The sequence below is a fragment of the Panicum hallii genome, chromosome 3 (genome assembly GCF_002211085.1).
Source record: "Panicum hallii strain FIL2 chromosome 3, PHallii_v3.1, whole genome shotgun sequence".
Classification (NCBI taxonomy): domain Eukaryota; kingdom Viridiplantae; phylum Streptophyta; class Magnoliopsida; order Poales; family Poaceae; genus Panicum; species Panicum hallii.
This window is the reverse complement of record NC_038044.1, coordinates 20,389,864-20,415,772: the sequence shown is the minus strand read 5'-3', so window position 1 is coordinate 20,415,772 and position 25,909 is coordinate 20,389,864. Positions and strand designations below refer to the sequence as shown.

At 42.3% G+C, this 25,909-nt stretch overlaps 2 protein-coding genes across 3 annotated transcripts; one reads left to right on the top strand and one right to left on the bottom strand.

Annotated features, from left to right (window-relative positions):
* Positions 1–1,251: 1,251 nt before the first annotated feature.
* Positions 1,252–5,149, bottom strand: LOC112884010 (protein N-terminal glutamine amidohydrolase). Its single transcript, XM_025949295.1, has 6 exons — positions 4,961–5,149; positions 3,246–3,351; positions 3,052–3,129; positions 2,798–2,931; positions 2,009–2,133; positions 1,252–1,671 (listed from the first exon to the last, which is right to left on the bottom strand). Exons 1-6 carry the CDS (start codon positions 5,083–5,085, stop codon positions 1,514–1,516), a joined length of 726 nt encoding a protein of 241 aa, XP_025805080.1. The 5' UTR covers positions 5,086–5,149; the 3' UTR covers positions 1,252–1,513.
* A 2,273-nt stretch (positions 5,150–7,422) lies between these two features.
* On the top strand, positions 7,423–25,900 carry LOC112887124 (putative NAD kinase 3). 2 transcript variants are annotated; one of them, XM_025953217.1, is made up of 11 exons: positions 7,423–7,564; positions 12,322–12,487; positions 12,575–12,703; positions 13,861–14,039; positions 14,867–14,980; positions 15,105–15,199; positions 15,366–15,472; positions 22,763–22,836; positions 23,259–23,337; positions 24,414–24,721; positions 25,225–25,900. In XM_025953217.1, the coding sequence occupies exons 1-11, from the start codon at positions 7,532–7,534 to the stop codon at positions 25,528–25,530; spliced, it is 1,590 nt and encodes a 529-aa protein (XP_025809002.1). In that variant the 5' UTR covers positions 7,423–7,531; the 3' UTR covers positions 25,531–25,900. The 2 variants fall into 2 exon arrangements, with proteins under 2 accessions (XP_025809002.1, XP_025809003.1); XM_025953218.1 differs by lacking the exon at positions 7,423–7,564 and adding an exon at positions 11,844–12,102.
* Positions 25,901–25,909: the final 9 nt, after the last annotated feature.

Sequence of the window (25,909 nt, the reverse complement as noted above, 5' to 3'; positions counted from 1 at the left end):
GACAAGAATTTCAACAGGGTCATCTGCATCATCAATGGACATTGCCGTGTATCATAGTATTCATGGTGGGCTATTGGTGGCTCTATCTGAAAACATGCAGGAAACATTGTTGCATTTGGTGCTGCAAAAGCAGCATGCTGGAGGGCTGGAGGCCAGAAGCCTGAGGCAACAGTTCCCACTCCGTAAACCCACAAAAAAAATGTAAACGCAAAATTTTTAAAGGAATCTTACTAATTTGAAGTACTAAATAAAGTCTATTTACAAAACTTTTTGCATGGATGGGCTGTAAATTGCGAGACGAATCTAATGAACCTACTTAATCCATATTTTGCAACAGTGATGCTACAGTAACCATCCGCTAATTATTGCTCAATCATGGATTAATTAGCATCATTAGATTCGTCTCGCGATTTACATTCCATCTGTGCAAAAAGTTTTGTAAATAGACTTCATTTAGTACATCAAATTAGCAAGATTCCTTTGCAAATTTTTTTTACCTTTACAGCCACGTGAACTAAACAGGCGCTGAGCAGCATCAATGATCGGTCGTTCTAGTACCTTCTGCAGGTGCTTGATGCGACGATACCAATGGGTTTATGTCGAAGGTGTAAGGTGTTGATGTGCCCACTTGACAAGATGCAGATAGTTCATCCGGTTAGGAAATGACAGGGAATACTCCGGCAATTTGGATATTTAGCTCTCTGACCACTTGTGACAAGCGAGAGATGTTCCTAGCATTTGAACTCTTTTTAGAACACAAGTGGCCGAGTTTTGTATTTTTCATCCCGTATTTCAACCTGAGTCGCATTTATGAAAACAAAAGAGAGTAGCATTCGAGATAAAAGAAATGTACGTAGAAGAGTTAAATCTTCCGGCTCTGAAGGTCACTATAAATTCAGAATGACGCGTCTTCCGGCTCTGAAGATTTTATAGTTAGGTAAGCAGGTAAATCTGCCATTTTAATAATGTTCAAGATCTCTACCTAACTGATCTATCTAACCTTGTAGAAGAGTACATTAAATAGCTCCCTTTCGACATCTGTTGCAATGGCAGTGTTAGGGTGTTATCTCGTATAGATGAACCAAAATGCCACGGGTTCAGAACGCTGGACCCATTTGTCAGGCCAAAAAGTGCACATAGAAGTAACACATTCACTTGCAGAGAAGTTTGGTCCACATAGAAAGCAATGTAACAAAAAAAGAAGCATTGCCCGTTCAGCATCGGCTGGTACACATTGTTAGGCGAACATCATGATGAAAGCCCCATTTGGGACAAGATAACTTCTTCAGATTTCTAATAGAGTTGAATTACAAATGCTCGTATTCCTTCTTTTTATAGATCAAAATGCCTGTATTCCTTAGTTCCAAAACAGATGCGAAACACCCCTTGGAGATACCAGATGCTCCGTATGCACCCATGTTTCTCATAATCTTGCACTAGAGGCACAGAACAGAGTAACCAACCAACATAAAGAAATCCTGAAGCTACTTTAAAAAAAATTGTGGTACACTTGTTAAGGATGTGGCAGTCGAGAGAAGAATCTGGGCAGTATTGTTTCATTTAACACCACACCGTGATTGTTGGAGTAAACATCATTCACCATACTTTCAAGGTCCGCCACATCATCCACAGACATCGCAATGTATTCATGAAGGTTATTGGTGGTTCCATCTGAAAAAGGCAGGGAAAAAGCATGAAAAAATACACCATCTGCTATGGTGGACACATATCTAATCCTCACACAAGCAAGGAAACAAAACTTGCCATGTTCGAATTTGAAGTGGACAGAGCATTTCATATAAACTCATTGGGTTGGTACTTGGTAGTTACTACTACCAAGTATACACAATTTTACAGAGTTCTATGCACAACTTCAACCTATATTATATGCAACTGCTTGATAACAGGGGAACTAAGACTCTGCACGGATTCCATTTTCAAAAATTCGAAAAATAGAGAGTGCAATGAATTGCCAAAAAGAAGATGATCATGACATATTATTAAATACCTGCAGCCACGATTGGATCATACTTTGGGGGTAGCTGAATCCAATTCCCTGCAGGGTCCTTCATGTGGCTTCTATCTGAAGCAAATGATTGAAGAAACAAAGGAGCGTGAATGACACGGAAGAGTCTGCAAACAATATACAAGAGAACATTTGTAAGTTGCTCAGTAAAAAGAAAACAATCATGTCCTTGTGTATTTAATGCACAGATACCCCCACCACTACTCTCTCCCTAATTTAGATGTAATGAGGAACAGGATCCATGGAGAGGAAGATGGGTATCCACTAGCCACACTGTTCGCATCTAAAGCAACAACTAGCTGCCCAACTTTGGTCAAGACTCGAGAAAAACCTTATGATATTCACAAAAGAAATAAAAAGACAGTGACTCCATACCACCTATTTAATGCCGCATGATGTTGCAATCTGGCATGCATACAATCATATGACCCCTAAACTAGAAGCCCAGAACTGCTAATGCAGGTACATCTATATATCGTTAAGGGCTTCCCAAAATCTGTAAAAGATTCATCTGATTCCTAAATTCCAAAACTTCGAATAAAATATTTCACGCAAGGAGATTGCATCTTAAAACAGCAACATAGTGTTAATTTGGAGCATCTACAACAAATATTTAGGATATATTTCAGAAGGTGCATCATAAACTGTTCGGAATAATAAATAAATAAATACACGAGTACCAACAGAAGTAACATAAGATTTTTTTTCTCGAACGCGCAGGAGAGCTGCGCATCAATATATTAAGAAGAAAAAAAGTAACATAAGATTTACCTTCTATATATGGAATCACCAAATGCTAGTGGTTGAATTGCATCGGAAACATACTGGCTGAATGGGGAAGGGAAAGGAAGATCCGAGTCCAGATCCCAAACAAGATCAAGAACTTCTCCTTTGTTTCGCCTAGACTTCCATATGCACATCAAGAAGTAACATGAAATGCTACATGATACACAATGCGCTGCTTTTATGTTGGCAGTACATACTAAACTGAAGCAAAATACCACACCAATCAAGTTAAGCTTTACCTGGATGCAGATCACATGATAATCCCAGCAGATAAATCCATCATCAGAATTACTTGCTTTCTGATGCCAGAGAGGAACCTGGTAATAGAACAAGAACATATCATGCACAAGATAGCCCTTTGGATATGGAGGGAAGAGAAATCTAGTTCAAGGAAATGAGATATACAATATAGAAAGACATGCAATAAAATCACCTTCTTTTCCTCGTTTGATATGAAAACAACATAAAGATCAGTACCCATAAGGTCAGCCACTCCAATTCTCATCAGTTCCTTACATAGCATGTAAATATTTTCTTCACTACATGGCACAAATGAAATTCATCTGTTAGCCGTGAATATAAACAGCAAAAATACTTTGTACTGTGACTTGATTATTGACCACAAGAAAAATAATTTAAAATATACAGAAATGAGAGGAGACCAGCGAACAGAATGGAAATTTATGAAATAAACATAAACTTTTATCGAGCAGAGGATTTTTTCCTATGTGTATGCTCACCACATATCTTCTAGAAAAATGAGATAAACCTTATACAGTTTAGACGGGGCTAAAATGGTGCATATGAAATTCATCTGTTAGTCATGAATATAAACAGCAAAATTACCTTGTATTATGACTGGATTATTGATCAAAAGAGAAAATGTAATGTAAAATATACGGAAATGTGAGGAGGAACGGCAAGAACAGAATGGAAATGAATGAAACAAACATAAACAAAACAGAAGTATATGCATTAGGTCACACATGATGGATTGATGTAAGTGCTTCATGTAACATGAAAATGGTACACGCAGTAGTAAGAAAAAGTTGCACGTGCATGGCATTCTTCTCGCATATTGCGAATGTCACATCTAATAATAAATATTTGGAGCTTAATTTTCCATTCTAACTATATAAAAACACTGGTTACTTCCTGTCTTAATATCCAAAGTCCATTTAAACAACATCCCGCAAAATCCATGTAAAGGGGGCGTACCCAGTGCCGTAGGCTTCCCGCACTGCGCGGGGTCTGGGGAAGGGTTTTTTTTTTTAAGCGCCAAGCCTTTCCCGCACAAATGTGCACAGCCTTTCCCGCACAAATGTGCACAGGTGCACATTTGTGCGGGAAAGGCTTGGCGCTTAAAAAAAAAAACCTTCCCCAGACCCCGCGCAGTGCGGGAAGCCTACAGCACTGGGTACACATATAAATTGTAAGTACACATATAGTGGCTTCACTTGCTTCTATCATTCCAAATAATTCTATAACTGCCATTAATATATCTTTCACAATTGCAACATAACGCAATGCTTGAGGGTTGGCTAAACTACAAGCAAGAAAAGACGATGCATCCTAGCCTCAACTATCTGCAGGATATTACAGCAAATAAGGCCACATCAAGGTGCACTGGATCTGGATATGATAATTCCACTATATTTCCGAAGTCCTAACTTCAAGTAAGTTTATACTCAATTTACTATCACAAAACTAAGACCCCATAAATGGGTGTGCTAATTTCCACAGAAAGACATGACCACCAAATGAAAGCCTTTTATATGCGTGTGCACATAAGCTCTGTGAAACAGAATACCTTCAGGGGTTTTAGGCAAAGGAGAAGGGTTGCATTATATGGTTCCCATTCCCGTTAAGCATAGCATGGACCCACACGTAAGTTTCAATTATCCTCGTCTCTATCCAGAACCCAGTACAATCCCCATTTCCATTAAACAAGTTCTAGCAAACAACTCTTTGCTCAGCGATATGTCACCTCCTAGGCTCCTACTGAACGTTCTTGCATGATCAGGAGATACGAAACGGAAACAAGTTTCCATAACAAGGCAAGAGTAAAAATTCCTGGTGGGAACCATGCTTACCTAAATCTACTGCTAGAAACTATGGATCGAGAATATGGGCAAAAGGAATGGATACCAGTAGCACGGCGTGTGGGTGAACGAGGAGACATCGACAGGAGTGCTGCTCGGGGCCGTGGGATGTGGAGAAGCAGCGACAGGAGAGGGGCCTGCTCCGCCGGCTGCTGCTCGGCCGCCGTCCATGGAGAGGCGGGTGGTCGAGGTCGGCGAAGGGGACGGGGAAGTGGAAAGGACACGATGACCCGTCGTAATTGTGGCAGAATCCAGGGCTGGGCTTCGCATGGTAGGCTTATACGGCCCAGTATCGTGTTGTTGGGCTGCTACTCGATGAGTCTAGGGCTGATATGAGTAGCCCTTTGGGCCGATTTATTTAGGTAAAAAAAACTATCAGATCTACCGCAAATACTACGAGTCACGCGAGCTACTAAGAGACGAGACGTCGCAGAAGCCGCACCAACATCACTGCCAGGTGGGCCCAAACTCGTGTTCTTCTTCTTCCTCACGCAGTGGCGATCGGAGTTCGAGGAGGGGGGTTGCTGGGGCTTCCGATGGCCGACGGCTTTAGAAGAAAGGGTGGGGCGGTAGGGAGGACCGTGGCGGTGGCGGGTTAAGTGGGCAGCGCGATGAGGTGGCGGGAGCCGCCGGTTGCCGGTGGTCGGGTATACAACCGGTGGGCCAGGACTAGAGCAGGAGCGCAGCAGGTCACCAACAGTGATGGGTTGTAGGGCGGCTGCTGCTGCCAGAGATGAGGAAGGTTGATAGCGGCGGGGGCGGGGGGCCGTCGTGAGCCTTCTACGATGTGACTGCATGCAGTCACGAGCGTTACTGCCAATAGTGTCCACATCTACATTTTCAGGTACCAAATCCTATACATCTTCCGAAAGAATTTTTCTTACCCATCTTCGAATCTCTAAGATTCAGGCAACCATTTCTAAGCCATCAGATTGTACTTTAGAGAGCACACGCGCTAGGTGGGGGAAAAGAGTTGGCGCTTTTGAGGGAGGTTGGTGGACACGTGTTGGCTTACCGTTCGCCCCGATGGAAGGAAGATGCTTTTGGATTTCAAATTTAAAATACGTTTTTCTTCCAAACCATATACTCGTTTTTTATTAAACCACAGTGTTAATGAGAATTAATCTAATAAGATGGGATCTAATATGAATATATTTTAGTATTATTTAAAATTTAACATTTTTAGTGAACTACCTTAACATTTTGAACATGCTACTTCAACATTTTTATATCAAATGTTGAACTAGTTTATTGGAGATGTTAAACTTGGTTGGAAGAAATGTTGAATCCAAAATACAGAATGCTGACTATATTAATTTAATACTTTAAATAAATTAGGTCACAAAATCATTTTGAAAAAATAGTAGTGTTACTCAGATTTGACGAAAAAAAGAAACATACTTACCAGGTTGGGCCGGTGCATGTTGCCTGCCATCCTGTGTCGCTGGGCTGCTGGTATCCTGAGTTACTGGGCCTTGGTGGGCTGTGCGAAGCCAGGAATTCCCATCGCACGGAAGACACATAGGGATGCCCCCAAATTTTGTCTAGCAATGGTGGTGGATCGAATATGAGGAACGAGGAGTGCTAAAAGACTGGCAGTGAGCTAGTGACAGCCAAGGAACGCAAGAAGACTAGAAGAAATTGGAAATTTGAAGCTGATTGTGACCGACAATAGGCAGACCATCCACTTGTTTGCACAGTGGCGGATTACCAAACTCCTCAAACTTTTCTCAACTTATTAAAGGTAGGATGCGTATGATCAAACACAAGCCACAATAATGTTATATCCTGACTATGTGCCTTCCTAAAAAAAAATTGAAATCTACGAGGATGTTTCTAGAGTGATATGTGGATCTCCTTGTCAAGAATCAATCATATATGGTGGTTACGTGATAAAAACGATGTTCTATACGCTTACCGTAAAGTAGACCATACAATCCTGACCTTATCATCATCATCTCAAATGCACCACACCTTTGGAGGCTGATCAAACGAGCTTTATTGTTTTTCTTAACAAAACAGACACACAATCTCAAACACCTGCAACACACAGCCAGCAGAAGCGAACGGGTTGAATCTGTAAACTGTAATGACACACATCAATAAGAATTCCAAGAATCAAGAGTACAATTCACCTATTAGGAACAGGCTGACGGCGTGGACTGTGGACATCAATGCAAGCTAACACAGATGAAGGATTCAGGATGAACGGATCTCCGCATGAGCTGCATCAATGAAACTATTTTGCAAGGAAAAACTTGTCTTATATATTGGAAATAATCGGGTACGATACCGGGTGGACCTGCCAGCTCTCTTCTGAAGTTGGTAGTCACTGCTTGGTGGGCCCGCCATCCAGATCCACCGACGCGGACACGTGTCGAGAGGAATCACGTTGCTCGTTGCCTTCTTAGTACGCCAGGCCCCACCTGCCACTGTCTCTAGCCGTCACAGCCTTAACACCCCGTGGGCTCGTGGCCCCGTCATAACCGAACACTCCAAACTCGGCCTGAAAGTGCTGCTTCCCTTCATTGGCTCGTCTCCTTCCAGTAGGAGGAGGAAGATTTGAATAAGAGTTCAAAACGACGTGACGAAGGGAAAGCGGTTGCATCGTGCGGCCATGTCCGCCGACGAGCTCGCCGACGCGCGGGAGGTAAGAGCTGCTGCGAGTTTCTCTCAGAATTCGTTTCACGCCCACTTCCTGAATTCATGAGATTGAATCCCGGAAATTTTTTTGGCCGGATTTGGTTCCTTCAACGGTCTGGTGTGTACTGGAGGCTGGTGATCTCCTAGTTACAAATTTACAATGAAGCACGGGGTTGCAAGGTTTCTTTTTTTTTTTTACCATTTTGGTCGCGGTGGAGAGGGGCCGTAGCAGCATGGTGAATTTCTGTGGGAATTCATGTTCAGTTGTGGGTTTGGGTAATAGGTCAGTATGCAGTGTCATGGCATGTTGCTGTTCCAATGTTGCCAGGGTCTTGGTCTCGGTTAGCACGAAGAGTGGACAAATATGAATCATCATCGGTCACATCATTCTTGCAAGTATTCATAGATAATAACATCTGACTTTTAGCCTTACAAGCAGGACAAAACAAGTAAGAGACATGGTCGCACGTTTTAGAGATGAGCATGGTTCGAATTTTAGAATTGAGCCTTTGTATGAACCTACTCGTAACATCTTCAATGCATACATCTAAACCACCAAACTGAATATTTTAAAATCATGGTATTATTGTTTCACAATCCTACTACCTAATTTTAGTTTCTCCAGTTTATTAAGCAAATGATCAACATAATATGCAGGAATATATGCATCTCAAGAGAGCATTTTAAAATCTTTCCATATAGATGAAACTTTGTTGTGCCTACAAAGATGTTTCCATTCACCCAAAGCATATTTAGTTAAAGCACTAGCGGCAGCTAGAATCATTTGATGTTAAGACAATTCATATTTATCAAATTCTGCATCTACCTTAAGCTCCTAATCAATGTATGCATGAGGGTCAAAATTCCCCTCAGAAGAAGGTAGGGTACTGCCCATAGCTAAAACATCATCATGTAGCTCAAGTGGAAATGTTCCCATATGTTGTTGAGCGTGCGAATTACCATAGTGAAGGCTGCCAGATCCCGTTTCTTTGCCCGTGCCTGTCATGGTTAGTGGACAGCAGAAAAATTTATAAGAAGTTGCCGACGAGCTAAAGAAAAAAAGGTGGTGGCTCACTACATTTTCACTCAAACTTGCTCAACCAAGTTCTTACATGTTCTTACCATGCAAAGCAAGAGGTGTTGGCAGCTAGCAAGAACAAATTTACAATATTCATAATTCAGTATAATATTTCTTCCACGGAAAACCTTAAACAATTTTACAACCAATTAGGCTATGATGTAGTAGATAATTTATGGAGCTATAGGTGGCTGCAAGGAAAACGAATCAAGGTACAACTAGAACCACGTCAGTCAATGCAAGTTAAATAAGCGTTCATTGATGATCCTATGCTGATCCTAGGCTAAATCAAGCTAGATACGTGAGCCTGAGCACAAGTATTATCGCACACCAAAGCAGCAAAGAAGTGTAAGGAAAACAACAGCTCTACCTCCTTCTCTGTATTTTTTATTTGCTCTTTTTTCTTTCTTTCTTTCTTTCTTGCTTAAGGAGTTTAAACTGTTTTGTTCGGTATGATAACAACCAAAATAAAGGGATTACAACACACAACCCATTTGAAATCAGATCGGCATCTCTAGTTTCAGACAGCAGATCGAAAATCTTCAGCGCAATTGGGAAGCGCTCGAAACGAATTTGGGGGTAAGGCTAGATCCGTTGGAAAGATCACAAGATAAGATTTTCAGATTGTATTTAAACTCTTGAATCGGACATCAAACACAAATATATGACTATTTTCTTCTGGTGCTTAACTGGGGATATGGATTCATGGTGGCAAAATGACAGCGGAAATATGAATGGTTCTGATGGATTTCATGGTAACTAAGAACATGACCAGAACTCAAAACTCTAAGAAATTAACTACTAGGAACCAGCAGCTAGTCCAAACAACGCAACTGAAAAGTCAACAAGCAAAGAACTATGTAGAACAGAAAAGGCTCAAACTTATTGTTGGGGTTTTTCAGATTTATCCTGTTTTGGGGTTTTAGGTAAAGTAAGAATGAGTAATTACCACATGATAAAACCCGCTTGAGTTTATTCATGATCTTTCGATGAGAGTTAGGCGATAACTCGATTTGTGGAGGATTGACGTTGTGCTGCCCGACCACAACACCACAACGGGCTGCGCATTAGTGACAGTTGCACCGCCTCCGATTTGTGTTGTTCTTGCTATGCCAAGAACAATCTTGAACCTACAAGCAAATCGAAGAACAAGTAAGAACAAGTGGATAAGCAAACAGCACACAGACCTTGCCCAAAGGATGAATCCGATAGACACAAGTTTGGGATTCTGGATAAAACAAACGAGTTGTCTAATCGACTCATGCGCTCACCAGGAAGTAGCGGAAGCTAAACTTACAACAAAACAAAACCTAAGTGTTTTCTGGTGGCTGCTACTAGTTTATATAGGTGGGGAGGCAGCCAGGAGGGTACGCGGATCAAAACCCTAATTTAAAATGGCCCCTAGTGGGCTACACGAGATACAAATGACTCAACCCACGTCTAGAAATTCGAACGTCATTTTAGCGATTCCGCTTAGCTCCGGAGGAATTTCATCATGAGGTTGGTTTCATGAGACTTCAAGATCTTTTCAAGAGGTACTCATAAGCCTTAAGCAACCTCCGGAATCAAGAATTATGGCCATCTCAATCTGGTGCTTCCTGCAGGTCCGAATGCATGGTCCGAAAGGCTGGTCCGAACTTGCTTCTTATAGGTCTGAACTGGATGTTGTCTGATTTTCCTCTATGTCCGAACTTGCTGCTCGCACCCTTATATTTGGCTGGTTCTTCACTCATGTTTCTACATATAAATCCATCATCATAATTTAGTAGCATCCAATTCTAAGAACTATATGTATGGACATCTATAAATGAATTTACCTGAGAATTAGGCATGTAAGCTCGATCACTAGTTATGCGACATTTTTGTCCTTGGTGTGCCATAGGTGTGGTTATATTAGGGGCAGAGATGTCCACATCATCCTCCCCTTCTTGCATTTGAGTCATCCTCGACTCAAACTCTTGCATGATTCTTGCTTGTAGTTTAAAATCAACCACACCACCGAGTCTTACAATAGGCATGAAAGGAGGAGGCCACGGGGAACTCGATTGCAACAAAACTCAAGTGTTTCCTGATGGTTGCTACTAGTTTATATAGGTGGGGAGACAGTCAGGAGAGTGATGGGGTCGAAACCCTAACTTAAAATAAGCACTTAGTGGGCTGCACGAGAGACAAATGACTCATCCCACGTTTGAAAGTTCGAACGTCATTTTGGCGATTTCGCTTAGCTCCAGAGGAATTTTGTCATGGGGTTGGTTTCGTTTGAAAGTAGACTTCAAGATATTTTCAACAAATACTCACGGACCTCAAGCAACCTCTGGAATCAAGAATTATGGCTATGAATCTGGTGCTTCCTGCAGATCCGAATGCGTGGTCCGAATGGCTGGTCCGAACTTGCCTCATGTAGGTCCGAACTGGCTGTTGTCTGATTTCCTTCAGGTCCGAACTCGCTGCTCGCATCCTCACGCTTGGCTGGTTCTTCACTTATGTTTCTACATATAAATCCATCATCATAATTTAGTAGTATCCAATTCTAAGAACTATATGTATGGACATCTAGAAGCGAATTTACCTGAGAATTAGGTATATAAGCTCGATCAATAGTTATGCGACTTTGTTGTCCTTGCTGTCCTATAGCTGTGGTTGTTTTAGGGATAGGGATGTCCACATCAAAGCTGCTAGCTAGGGTATACTAAGAATCAAGCCGGGCATGGGTCTAACCTAGAGCTGGCAAGCTCCAACCATGTGAGATCGAGTTATTCGATGAAACTCGAGTATTTCTATTTGCATGGTATGTGCATGCATCTCTGCTATCTCTATTAAATTTTCAACCACCCAAAGTTAAAATCAGTGTTATCCTAAATACTACTAAAAGGTAAACGGTCGATCACCTTACCGTTTAGCTTATTATTCAAGCAAAACAGGTGTTTGAACATGCAAAACAGCCATTTAAATGGTCAAAACAACCGATTAAATGGAAACGGTGTATCACTGTGTAGCGTTTAAACGTGTGTAACATGCTAAACGACCGTTTAAGCGAACAATGGTAAAAATCTAATGAGCTGCTCTGTCACACAATCTAAAAAAGATACAAAATAATATGACTAAATATCCAGATATGTGTTTTCTTTCAGCTTCTCTTTCCATTTATTCATCAAATTAAATTCGTCTCCTTATCTATCATATTGCTGCTATGGAGTCGTTCAATTAATAAAAATTAAGAACATCAATCGACCTCGACTCGGGATGCTCCAGCTTGAGGTGGCAGGCTCGCTCGAGCTCGGCTCATTGACAGCCCTCCCGCTCACGGCTCAGGGCTCACGGCTCAGGGCCTCAGGTTCATCTCCTTTCCCTTCTCTCGAACTCTCTCCTCCCTTGCTCTTCGTTCCCTGGCGGCGACGGCTGGGCGAGCGGCGGCGCCATTTGTCACGTCTTCGCCCAGCCCTTTGCCGGCGACGAGCATCCACCAGGTATGCCCGCCCCTTCTCTTTCCTTCTGCTGTGCGAGACGGAGCACCCCGAACCCTAACAAAACTATTTGTATTCGGATCTGAATCCAGTTACAATATATTGCCTACCAACTTCGATTTCGTTTGCAAAAATTATCGGGTGTGCATGTGTACACCCATTTCCTATACTGGGTCCGCCCCTGATATTTGTATTACCTTAATGGCGTTTCTTCTACTGCAGGTTTGTGATGCGAGAATAAACCTTAGTATGGCTACCTCATATCAAACTGAAAATGGAGACATCACCAAAGTTAATTCTGTGGAAAGGGCCGCTTATGCATTTATTCCTCAAACTCCTATCAGATCAACTGATGCACACCTTGAAGAGTTTTCTGAAGCTATGAGAAGTAATAATAATAACTTTGTTGCCTAATAGTGATATATATGTTACTATACTCATGTGTTTAATATGACTTACAATTTGCAAATGAAAGCTGTTGCAAAAACGCTGCGACAAGTTGTGGAAGGGAAAGCTGCTGCTCAAGCGGAGGCAGCTGAATGGAAGCGCAAGTATGAATTAGAGGTGGCATCCAAGGAACACAAACATCATAATGTAATCAAAGGTCTGTTTTATAAACAAATAGAGCTTGTGTGCTGCTATTTCTTAACAGTAGTTACCACTTACTGAATGCATTTCATACTATCAGCCTCCTCTGACTCTTCTTTCTTTAGGAAACACAATAGAAATACACATTGGATGGCACAAAATACTTTGAAATGCTTCATTCATGATGACTGTGAACTCTTACAAGTCAACATGTAAAAAACAGTAGGAAGTGATGCTTATGCTTTTCAGTACTCCCATCACATCTAATTCTTTATCACAGTATTAAGATGGTGTAATAGTGATTTTACACTTTCTAATATTCAGTACTAGAACATACCATGAGGCATGAGCACCATTTTCACTGAGTAAATTCGGCTGCATATGCCTTCATATTCTATTACCATGTGTGTTGTACTTTGTTGCCAGCTTGTTCAGCGTCGTGTTGCTTGGATAGGTTGCCATAAAACTCTTAACTTCTCTTAGGGCTTGTTCGGTTAATCCCCTCCACGAGGGGATTGAAGGGGATTTTGACTTGTTGGTGATTTAATCCCTCTCATCCCCTTCAAACCGAACAAGCCCTTAATGAAATGTGCGGCAAGCATGTTCTTAAATAAAAAAGGGTCACTAATAGTAAAATATTTAGCATTCGACCTTGGTCCTGGAATTCAATCTTGGCTATTAGCACTGTGTTTCATGTTGGAACCTAGTTCTGAACCCAGAACTTTCCTCCCTAGCTTCAATCTTGGCTATTTGCATCATGTGGACATGTGGTCATGGAAAGGAGTCAACTATTTATTAGTTTTTCAATTTAGAAAGAAGTGTAAACATCTTTTGCTGCAGTTTCACATGTTTTGTTTTATAACCAAATCACTTGAATTTTGATTCCTCTAACATTGTAACCTTGTATTCGAAAATTAGAAACTCACAAACAGTTGTTGGTTCCAAAAAGCTATATGTTCTGTGCGTGATCTTAAGTTACCTTGTCACAAGAAACTGTTATCATAAACATAGTTTAGTGGCCTGTGCAGGCAAACTTTCTTAATGAAATATATCACCACATCTATGGAGCTACACTAGGAATCGCAGGCAGCACGATCTCCTTTTCTTACATAGAATACATGTAAATCTTGACAAGAATAAGGATACCCTGAACTAAAATTGTAACATGTGCAGGCTGCAGTAACTATGGGAAGGATAAGTTAGAGGAACTGTCTAGTCAGATGGCATTGGAGACTGCCTCCATTGATCAAACCAGTTGTTGTGGAAACCATGGGATATGTTCACATCAAATACTCCAGGATGAATGCCCTGGACCTAACCGAATTGCAGATGAAAAGATAGTTGGAAGAAAGGTATCCTTAGGGCAAGAGTTTCCTTAATATTTATTGTCAACCTCAGTGATTATGGCATAAGTAAATGTGCCTTCTGTTTTTGTAACATGGGTCATTGATAAAACCGAACCATTTCTTATAGTTCCCCATCTAATGCTGCTGAACTGTACCTGTTATTGCCTACAATATTGAAAGGAAGCAAATAAAAAGGGCATTGAAAAACGAAAAATAAATAATCCATGTTATGGTCTTGTTAATATTTGTTCCAGTAGTTGGCTTCTAATTTGTTATTTTTAATGTTGTCATTTTGTTGAATTGTAGTACAAGGGAATGCACAACTTATACCTGTTGACTAATTGATAATGGCACACAATATAATTCATATGTTCAAGACTCATCTAATCTGACTGACCTAGTGGGATGTCATTTACAAGAAAGAATCGTGATTTTTGTATGATTGAAAAACTAGGCATTTTAATAAACCTATCAAATATCAACTGCATACCTTATAATGGCTTGAATTGTTGTCCACTTTTTGGATATATTGTCTAATTAGACAGCAATGAACTGCCATGGAGCTTGCACATTGACTATAAATCATTAGGCTTGCAACCATATTTATTTCCAGCCTGTTGCAAGACCAACTTCAACTTTTCATCACACAAAGCTTGAAGAAGCTCAATCAATCCACCATAAGCATAAGCTGTTGTTACTTTGTTTTTTATGCTGCTAACCTCGGTGCTATTTTAAGTTTTGGTGCAGTTGTGATAAATAATTTGTTCATAGTCAAGTCAAGTCAAGTATTTTTCATGAACAATATATTTTCTTTTTTCTCTTTATATATTTAGGCACCATTTAGACTGTTATGGGGATGTGATGGGGATAAGAATGACCAGCACAGGCGTGATTTTGTGTCCTTCGAAAAAGGTGACATAAAAACAGCAGAGCGCAGCAATAAGCAGGTAAGCCTTTGTGTTCAGCATGATCCCTTTTAAACACAATGCCCTATTATTTCCACCATGATGATCATTGAGATATTCTCATTGCTGCTGCATCATTTTATGCCAACAAATACTTTGGTTTCAGATTTTGCTAAAATGGGAATCACCTCCACAAACAGTTCTTCTTGTTACTAAACCTAATTCCAACTCTGTGCTTGCTCTCTGTGCCGAAATGGTTAGGTATGTTCCCTTCATGCTGCCTGGATGTTTTTAACTTACATCAATTAGCTGGAGTTATGCATTAAATTGCAATGTTTTTCATTGTAACTTATTCTCTCCCAGTTTAATTGTCGTGTGGATCTGCATTGTTAGATATATTTTGTCACCTCTGCTGTGTTTTCTGCAGATGGCTTAAAGAGCACAATAATATGAATGTGATTGTAGAGCCACGAGTTAGCAAGGAACTACTGACTGAAGATTCTTACTTCAACTTTATCCAGACATGGAATAATGGTAAGTGGCTTTTGTGCATATTAGATGAGACTCATCTTAGGATTCATTTTCTTTCTAAAGTCAACACTGGAAATCCTTTTGTTTTGCTCCTTCCAGATTTTTCACCTTTATCACCAGCAAATGTTTGTTCATTTAGTACTGATAATTTTCTATGTAAATAAGGTAGCCATTGCTTATGAGAGATAAATGTTAAGAGTATATCAGGGATATCTCTATATTAGGTAGCTATCATGATATCATTAGTCTAGGTTTAGATTCTAACCCTAGCCGCCGCTGCCGCTTCCGCACTGCGCGCCCCCGAGAGAGATTGATCTCTGCTGGGGGCAGCGCCCCTGTTTAGGCGCCCAATCCTATTGATCCGGCTGCCATCGTCGTCGTGAAGCAGCAGATCAGGTCTTCTTGCGACGCAGCCACCTCGTCGCCCATCCTGCGCTGCCATGGTGGTGGCCCGGGCCAGGTCAACCCCGACACCGAGCCGCCGTGGTGGCGGCCGGCCAATCTGCGCAATCCTGGGAGCCCACTCCCCCGCACGCAGCGAGTCGTCTGTCAACAACCTTGACAACTACTAGACGACGACTTCGGAGTACTTTTGCATCTACTCCTCTTAGTGTAGCTTAACTTTTTGGCAGGTTTTGGTAGGCTAGCTTAGAGTTGAGTACCACCTGATAGAAGGAGTGTAGTGTAGAAGCTCGAACACTCAAATTATGTAGGCTTTAGTGAAGGACTTGATGGATGTATGTGAATATTGGCGGGTAGTTGAAAATCAAGGATGCAGTAGTTCATCTGAAAATGGCAAAAACAGAGAAGCAGTGGAAGATGTAGTCGAAGTGGCCGAAAATGTAGTCAATAGTAGTCGGAGGTGTCGCTCAAGCAGTTGAAAATGTAGTTGTTATGTCGCAAAAGTAGTCGTACTAGTCGGAGATACAGTAAAAACAGGCCATGATGTAGTCGTAGTAAACGGAAGTCTAACTGAGGCAGTCGAAGAATGTAGTCAAAGCAGTTATGGATGCAATGTAGTTGAAGTTGTAGTCGTACTAGACAGAAGTGCAACTAAAGCGGTTGGAGACGTAGTCGTAGTAGTCAGAGATAAAGTTGATGCAGTCGGAGAGCAGTCGAAGTAGTCCAAAATTGTAGTACAGTCAATATTTAAGTCGTAGTAGCCGGAGATAAGGTGGAAGCAGTCGGATGTGCAGTCGAGGTAAGTCAAAGATACAGTGTAGTTGAACTGTAGCCGTAGCAGATGAAGGTACAGTTCAAGCAGTCGAAGATGTAGTTGAAGCTGTGGTAGATGTTGTCGAAGCAGTTGAAGATGTAGTCGAAGGAGTCGTAGATGTAATGAAGCAGTCGATGATGTAGTCAAAGAAGCCGTATAGTAGTCGATGCAGTCGGAGATGTAGTCGATATAGTCGATGAGGGAGCCGTAGCAGTTGGAGTTGTGGTCCTGGTATACGGAAATGAAGACGAAGTAGTCGATGATGCAGCCATAGCAGTCGGATTAGTATTAGTCGGAAATGTAGTCGAAGTAGTTGGAGAGGTAGTAGTCGGAGGTGTATTGAATGCCACAGTTTTAGGCCACTAAATTTTCTAATCACCACCAACATTTGTAAGGGTTCAGATAAACAGAACGTGAGCTATGAAATTTCTCATAACCAGCCGCAGATCGCACACCCGATTGTATCAAGCCTTTCAAGTTCTACTTCATCCCATACTACCTTTTTGAATCATGGGAGATTTATGAATCCTTTGCTGATGATAAACCTCCATGCTTCAGATGGTTGGGGCAACACGTGGCAATCTTGATGGGTTCGGAGCTAGCGGCAGCATGTCGCAACAGATGCCGCCACCGCCACCTAGTTTGGCGGAAGTGATAGCCGCTCAAACCGGGTTGCTCCGACAAATTGTTTAGAGGCAGCAACCCCATCATCAGCAACAGGGTGGGCACAATGCACTCCAACCTCAAGTGGCTGGTTACCTGGAATTCTTTGGAACGCAGCCCCCTCTGTTTAACAAGACGGAGGAGCTATTAGACGCGGACGCTTGGATTCGTACCATTGAATCCAAGTTTGCCTTATTGACACTACCATGTCCTGAAGCCAACAAAGCTTGATTTGCCGCGCAGCAGCTTCGCGGTACCGCACGTATATGGTGGGACAACTATTTTGCAATGCTTCCGGCTGACCACGTCGTCACCTGGGATGAGTTTAAAAATGCATTTAGGGCACACCATATTCCAGAAGGATTGATGGAAAGAAAGCTCGATGGGTTTCTGGCTCATACTCAGGGTACCCGCTCTGTACTTCAGTACGCTTTGGCGTTCAACAACCTTTCTCAGTACGCTGGTTATCATGCTGACACGGATGCCAAGAAACGTGATTGTTTCTGCAGATGTCTTAATACCAAGCTCAAGGAACGTCTAAATCCCATCAAAACGGACACTTACAATGAGCTGGTTAATTTGGCAATCACCCAAGAGGATTGCATTTTGGCCCATTGTGCGGAAAAGAAGAGGAAGGCTCTAGTTGGACCCTCGAGTGCTCAGCCACCAAGGTATCGTTTAGTGCAGAATGCAGCACCTAAGGCTCTTCAGAATGCCCCTCCGCCAGGGCGTTGGATTTTTAGGCCCCCTCATCAACAGGGTGTGGCAAGACCCCCTACTCCACAGCCAAATGGCCCAAGGCCGAATATACAGCAGCCACCCCGCCCGAGTAACACAAACCGATGTTTCAATTGTGGGAGTTCTACTCACTTTGCTCGAGAATGCCCTCAGTCCAGACAGCAAGCTCAAGGTCAAAGCTCCAATATCAACAACATAAAACCAGGGCAAGAAACAGATTATTCAGGTCAAGCGAGGGCGGATCAATTTCACCACCCTTGCAGAGCTTCCTGATGGCGCACCAGTAATGTCGGGTACATTTTCTGTCGTTGCATCTACATTGCCGTCCCCTGTGCATCGACCATTGTGCTGCGCAATCTTTGCTGCGCCATCCGTTTGCACAAGGTCTTCGTGCAGCTACTTGGGTCTTCGTCATCGAGCTACCGCTACCTGCGCCGTCGCTGAGCCCTGCTTTCCGGCCATCACATGGTCGCTGAGCCCTGCTCGCCGGTTGTCGCTTCGTCGCTGAGCCCTGCTTGCCAACGCGTCCGCTACTGCACTACTTCTTCTTCGTCCAGCACAACCACATCGTCAGCGTGACTGTCTCGTATCCCTCAAACGCTGATGCATGGTTGGGGCCCTCTACCTTGTACGCCCGGTATTGGCAATGCCGATGCGTGCTTTCGTCCCCGACGCGTCGCTGGGTCTGGCAAACCCAGCCCGCGCCTCGGCACTCAGGCGGCTTGATTGCATTGACTTCGGCATCGACCCTCCCGTTCCCTCCCCGTCTGCCTCGATTGTGTTGTCGCCTTTCGTCTATGTCTTCGAAGGCCTTGATTGCGTCGACCTCGGCATCGCCCCGTTCCACAACGACTGCCTCGACGTGTCTCTGTCATCACTGTGGCGCCCCTTGTGCGCCTGCAGCTCCATTGACACGGCAATCCGACCACAACTACTCCGATCTTGGCCATCTTCAGCACGGCTTCTTCGACCATCAGCTGGGCCATCGGCTGCCTTGATGTGGCTGCGCCATCAGCTGCTTCAACGTGGCTGGGCCATAGGCTGCCCCGGTTATTGCCCCTTTACGCTCGGCTACCTCGACATCGGCACAAAGGTCTACCATCTGCTTGAGCAACCTTGTGGGTTTCCACTCCAGCCACAGCATCTGCGAGGCCCTGACCGTTGTGACTGCGGGGGGATGTCTGCTTACTGACTTCTCTCCTGTCTTACCATCTGCGACGCTCCCGCTTTGACTGCGGGGGGATGTTAGAGTATATCAGGGATATCTCTATATTAGGTAGATTAGGATTGTATCCGTATCCCACCATATCTGTAGGAGAGGCTCCTTGCCCTCAAATCATGTACCCTTATGTATTCAGCCCCAAGGCTCAGGCTAATTCATCCATCCAATTACACCAATTCTATTCTCTTTCATGAAAAAGCAATATGTTGTGATTTATTTAGTGATTACATAAGAATGATATGTCCAATCTGCTTTGCTTATGCTTATTTGCCTCAAACTTTAGATAGGCTCATTTAAGACTTAAATGATTCCTCAACAAGTAAGAAGAGTTTTTATTTCTTATCATCAAGATAGAGGCAGGCTAAAGAGGAATTTTTGTAATTTGTGGATCCCTCTGATAAACACAGCAGCATGAGTATATAGTGTATTCGATAGTTATAGTAAATTAATACAGGATCTTTTTCTTCTCTCGAAAACGCAGGAGAGCTGCACATCAATATATTAGAAGAAAGAAGGGTGTAGCACCCAGTCACCAGTACAAAGGTTTTTTTCATGGGAGAAAAAACCAACCCCACCCCCCCCCCCCTCCCACACACACACTATATTACCCTTTTTAAAAGAATTCAACCCATGACTAAGGAGACCTATCAGGCTAACCGTTAGGCTGCAGGGCGAGGAGATGAGTAATTCCTCGAGTCCCAGCCAATTCCCACAAATGCAGTTCATCGCTAATGGTAGAGTGAAGCCCATTCAGACTAGGCTGCAGACCATAGAAAACACAACGATTCCTGTGATTCCGGAGAGACCAAGCCACCAAGATTACAACTGAATTTAGGCCCTTTTTTGCTTGGTCAGCCACTCTTCTGCTCACCTGATCCCACCAGTCCTCGAAGGAGTGATCACCAGGTTGTGGAGTTAAAACTTGCAGACCTAGTCATTGCATAACACTGAACCATATTTGGCGCGAGAAGACACGTGATAGTAGCAGGTGATTGATTGTCTCGTCCTCTTGATCACATAATGGACAATGTTCAGGGTGCGGTAATCCTCTCTTAGCAAGCCTATCATTCGTCCAACATATGCTATGTGCGACCAACCACATGAAGAATTTACACTTACCAGGCGCCTAGCTCTTCCAGATCCTCTCCCAAGGTTTAAACTGAATGGCACCAATGAACATTGCCTCATATGCTGACTTAGCTGAATATTTCCCTGTTGGTGCAAATTGCCAAATGTGAGAATCTTCAACCTCTGGCTGCAGCACCACCTCGGCTAATAATTTCCCATAGATCAAGATACTCAGTCAAAACAGCCACGGTAAGAGCTCCTCTTATGTCAGCTACCCATCTCATATCAGTAAGGGCTTCCTGAACTGTTCTTTTCTTTGCTCGACCTGAAACTGAACCAAATAGATGTGGCACAAGCTTTTCAAGGCTATGTCCATGAAGCCATCTGTCGGTCCAAAAGAGAGTATTTATGCCATTGCCAACTTCTGAGATTATGGTCACTGAGAAAAAAGCTCTGACCAAATGATGCACTTGGACGGGGAAAAAGGCCCATGGCTTCTCTGGTTCAGTTTTCTGTAACCAAAGCCACCTCATTCTGAGAGCCCATCCTAATTGCTGCAACTGATATATACCGAGCCCCCCCAATTCTGGTGGTCGAGTCACCTTGGGCCAAGCTACCAAGCAATGCCCTCCATTCACATCTTTTCTACCTTTCCAAAGGAAGCCTCTCCTAATCTTATCAATGGCTTTGAGAGCCCATGGTGGAGATCCATGGCCATAGCTAAATAGATTAGCATGGATGTGAGCACAAATTGAACTAGCACTTTCCTCCCTGCCCTTGTTAACAGATCAGCCTTACATCCAGGGAGTTGATCTGCTACTTTGTCTATTATTGGTTGGATTTGGGCCTTAGTCAGCTTATGGAGAGATAAGGGCACTCCAAGATATTTGCAAGGGAATTCCAGCAGCTGACAGGGAAGATGTGCTTGTATTGTTTGTCTGTCCTCCTCTTTACATTGAATGGGTAGCACGCTACTCTTCTGAACATTTGTTTTTAACCCACTAGCACTTCCAAACAAGTATAGCAGTTCTAATATGATGTTGATGTCACCAGGAGAAGGCTTCAAAAAAATTACCACATCATCTGCATAAATAGAAATCCGATGCGGCAGTGCCCTTCTAGCCAACGGCTGTAGCAGATCCTCCTCCACAGCCTTGTTTATCATGAAACCCAGAACGTCCATGACTAAAATAAATAGCATTGGCGACAGCGGGTCACCTTGCCTCAAACCCCTTTGATATTCAATTTTTTTCTCCCGGATTACCATTGAGGCTAACCTGAGTGGAAGAAGTAAGGAGACCACTGATAATGTCACACCAAATCTGCCCGAAACCCAAGTTTCTCAGAACTTCCAACATGAAAGGCCATGAAACTGAGTCGAAGGTCTTTGCTGGTGAAGGTAACGAGCCGTTTGCTGTACCAACATAAAATTATCCTGTATAAATCGACCTTTGATAAATGCACTTTGAACAGGAGAGACCAGCTAATTAATACAGGATCTGTACAAGAAGGAATGAATTCTTAATCGTAAAATGTTTGCACAGGTAGCTGTATCAAATCCAAATAATCTTTACACAATTTCCAATAAAATAAAGGCCATCGATTAAAGGGATAAAAAAGTAATATACAGGAATAATTAAAACCGAATTCCTGGAGAGGGAGCTCCAGGACCTCCAAGGTTACTAAGCATCAATATTAATTGAGATACAGATTTCTACCTTGCCTTGGAGTTTTCTTTTTCTGGGCACATTCAAATTACCTTGAGGAATCTATTCTTCCCCATCAATTACCAAGTTTGCAGTCGTTTCCTTCAACAAAAAGATATAAAATGAAAAACTCTTAACATGTGCTAGGAATGTTACTGACTTGCTGTTAATGCTTGATTGGGTCATTTATTATCAAGCAATTCCTTTTACATGGGTGAATTATACATGTTAAAGTTCTTTTGCTATTCTTTTCTTAAAAAAAACCTTGACCTGCGGGGGGTAAGGCAGCCCCTGGGCATTTTGCTAAGAAGAAGACCTGCTCACACAGGTCGAGAAAACCCCCGAACCTCTGCCCCACCCTTACACAGCGGCACCGTAGCCTGTGTGAGACGACCAACGACCTAGGCCGGGCCTTAGACCTGTGTTTTGGTGTGGGACAGATGAGGGGATTTTTTTAACCCAGCCTGAAATTCGCTCCCACAGGGAGTCGGACCCAGGACCTAATGAGTGCTACTGGAGCCACCTAACCAATTCAGCTAGAGGCCTGTTCGCTTTTGCTATTCTTTTCTTGATGGTTTATCATAACATTTTTTCATAGTTTAACATATTTTTTATATACTAATTTTATCCCCCTGTAAACCTTTCTGTTTGGTGTCCAACTAATCAGACTGTCTTGACAGATCAGGAGGTAAAGGCATTACATACGAAAGTTGATCTAATTGTAACTCTTGGCGGCGATGGAACTGTTTTATGGGTACGCTGCTTGCGTTATGTGACACTTTACTGTGAGTATGGATATTTTGTGGTTAGTTCAACACAGTAAACCCATTGGTTGGTGCAATATTTCAATTAAACAAACTAGCATTCTTTTTCTTATACTTCAAACAAAATAAAACTCATGTAATACTGAATGTTCTCAATGTTCAAGAAAACGCTAGGCGCTAGGCAGGTGCTAGCCTACTGACTAGCGCCTAGGAAGGTTAAACGTAGGTTAAATGTAGATTAAATGTAGGTTAAACGTAGACGTTAACCTACAGGGTTAGAATATTCAGTTGGCAAGAGTTGGTCTATAAGTTACTAATAGCAAAAGTTGCAAAATGTCCCTATTTTATTTTTACCCTGTAAATTTCAATGCTTATTTGTCACTTCGATAATATGATTAATATATCTTAACAGGCTGGATCATTATTCAAAGGGCCAGTTCCCCCTGTTGTTGCGTTCTCTCTTGGATCATTGGGATTCATGACTCCATTCCGTATCCTTCATTATCTGTGTTGAATGCTTGCTAACTATGTTGCTAAAGTATGTCCAGGGATGATACAAAGTCCCTTCCTGGGAGGGGACTTTGAAGATATGTAGACATCCCACATGAACCTGATCTGCAAGCCATATAGACTAGCATGCACAATTTTTCCGTCCTACTTGAATAAGCACAAAGGGAATTGGCCATTCCTTCTACTGGTTGAGCTTGATGTGGAAGTTTAAATTGGTAGCGTGCACCTGTTATAAATTTGGCAATGTGGTTGACATTCTGTAGCACATGCAGCCATCAACTTGTAACAGAGTGACAGCTAATGTGGATGGATGTGACATAGGGGCAAACAGAATCACATGTATCAGTTCGTGAGTTCCTTCTGACAACTCAGACAAGTTAGCTAACCAGTTCACCGTCTTCTGTGGTTTGTAGTACATTTGGCTGGTGGCTCCTCATTCTGGAGGGAACCAAACAGGCACAAGTTGCCAGTTTCATTTTCAGATGGGAACTGATGTTGAAGTTTAGCTATTTTTAGCCTCACTAGTAGTTCATATAAAGCATTCCATCCAACAAGTAAATGCATCAATAAGGCTGCTTTTTTCCATCATATTTCTTGCATTATCTTTAGTACTTCGACACATGTCTAACCTTATAAAAGAAATAGTGAATATGATTTCTACCTTTGACACATGTAATTTTATCTATAAATCTGTCTTTTCAAGTTTGCAACCTTGATATGATATGTGTCGAAGTATAAGTGAATTGCTCACATTTCCTCGTCAGCTTAAGCTTTTGGGTTGAACTGGTTGGTGCATGCAATTTAATAATATATCCCTTTTATTTATATCTTATATATGGTTGGATCTCTCTATACATATATTGTTTCTTACGGAGTTTTCAACTAATTCAGATTCACTTATATGTCAGTGTCACAGTTTCATTGATATTACATGGGTGATTACATATTTTGTGCTAGTGCATATAACCTGTAGAATTATAATATTTTTATCTCCTCAAGAATTTTCTTCTCAGTGTCTACCCACTATAATAATATATTGACCTTAACTTAAGCTAAGCAAGCGAGCAATACCGTGAATGTTTGGCCAATGTTCTGAAAAGATCATTTAGCATCACACTGAGGAGCCGTCTGCAGTGTCATGTGGTCCGCAATGCAGCTAAGGATGAAGTTGAGATTGAGGAACCAATTCTGGTACTAAATGAAGTGACAATTGACCGTGGAATGTCATCTTACCTTACCTACCTAGAATGCTACTGTGACGGTTCTTTTGTTACATGCGTACAAGGAGATGGACTAATAATATCAACAACATCTGGAAGCACTGCTTATTCATTGGCAGCTGGAGGATCAATGGTTCATCCGCAGGTAGATCCGCATATAGTTTCCAGATTTTGTTCAGCATTGCAATATTGTGTCAAGGCTCTCCAAAAGTGTGTGGGCTATTCATTTTCTTTGTTCTATATATCATGTATCGGTACTTCTAAATAACTTGAAGGATGCTCATGTTCAAGGATCCAAAGACACTGCTGTAGTTATTATAGTTTATTTACGAGGAATCTGTCTTCTACTTAATGCTACCTATAGTACAGAATATCGCTTTTACAGTTGCACCAACGTGTTGCAAATCCCATGATATCTGATAAAATGTAATTAAGAATCAAACCAACCTTTTGATTGAGATTCACCTGTCTGAAAGATACATGAATTGAGTGTTTTCTTTTGCTAGCTGCCTGGATGTTCGTTTCAAAGCAAATGCCCTTCTGGTTAATCTTGATTCATGCATGGGCTAGTATTATTCCTTTTCATGACTTCTTAACACAAGTTATCCATGATGCCATTCTAATGATACATTTTGCTGGTATATGCAGGTCCCAGGGATCCTTTTCACGCCAATCTGTCCGCATTCGTTGTCATTCAGGCCCTTGATACTGCCAGAATATGTAACTCTGCGCGTGCAAGTGCCGTGCAATAGCAGGGGGCAGGCTTGGGCATCCTTTGATGGGAAGGGCAGGATTCAGCTAGGACCAGGGGATGCGCTCATCTGCAGCATTTCCCCTTGGCCTGTGCCCACAGCGTGCCTGGTGGACTCGACAACCGACTTCCTGCGAAGCATCCACGAGGGTCTGCACTGGAACTTGAGGAAGAGCCAATCATTTGACGGTCCACCTGCGTGATTGTTGAAGTTTGTACAGCAATCTGGTGCCAGCAGTTGAGATGGCTGGTGGATCAGTAGATGTGAGGCCAGAAAAAAAAACTGACTGCTGAACAAACTTGCATTCCAGAAAAAAAAATATGCAGCAGATGCAAGTAAGTATTTAACTATGAATCTATGATAGGTCAGTTCTTAACATTTATGCTTGCACATTGCCTGTACATGTATGAGTTCTTTAATGTATTTATTTAGTTGTAGGGTTGTGCACAGTCCAAATAGGATCGCTTCACCATTTACATGTAGCAACAGGCGATGTATATGTTGCAGAGCCTGAGCAATGTCTTTCCTTAAATACTTATTTTTGTTTCAAATAAGATGAATGAGGATGTTCCCTTTCTTGT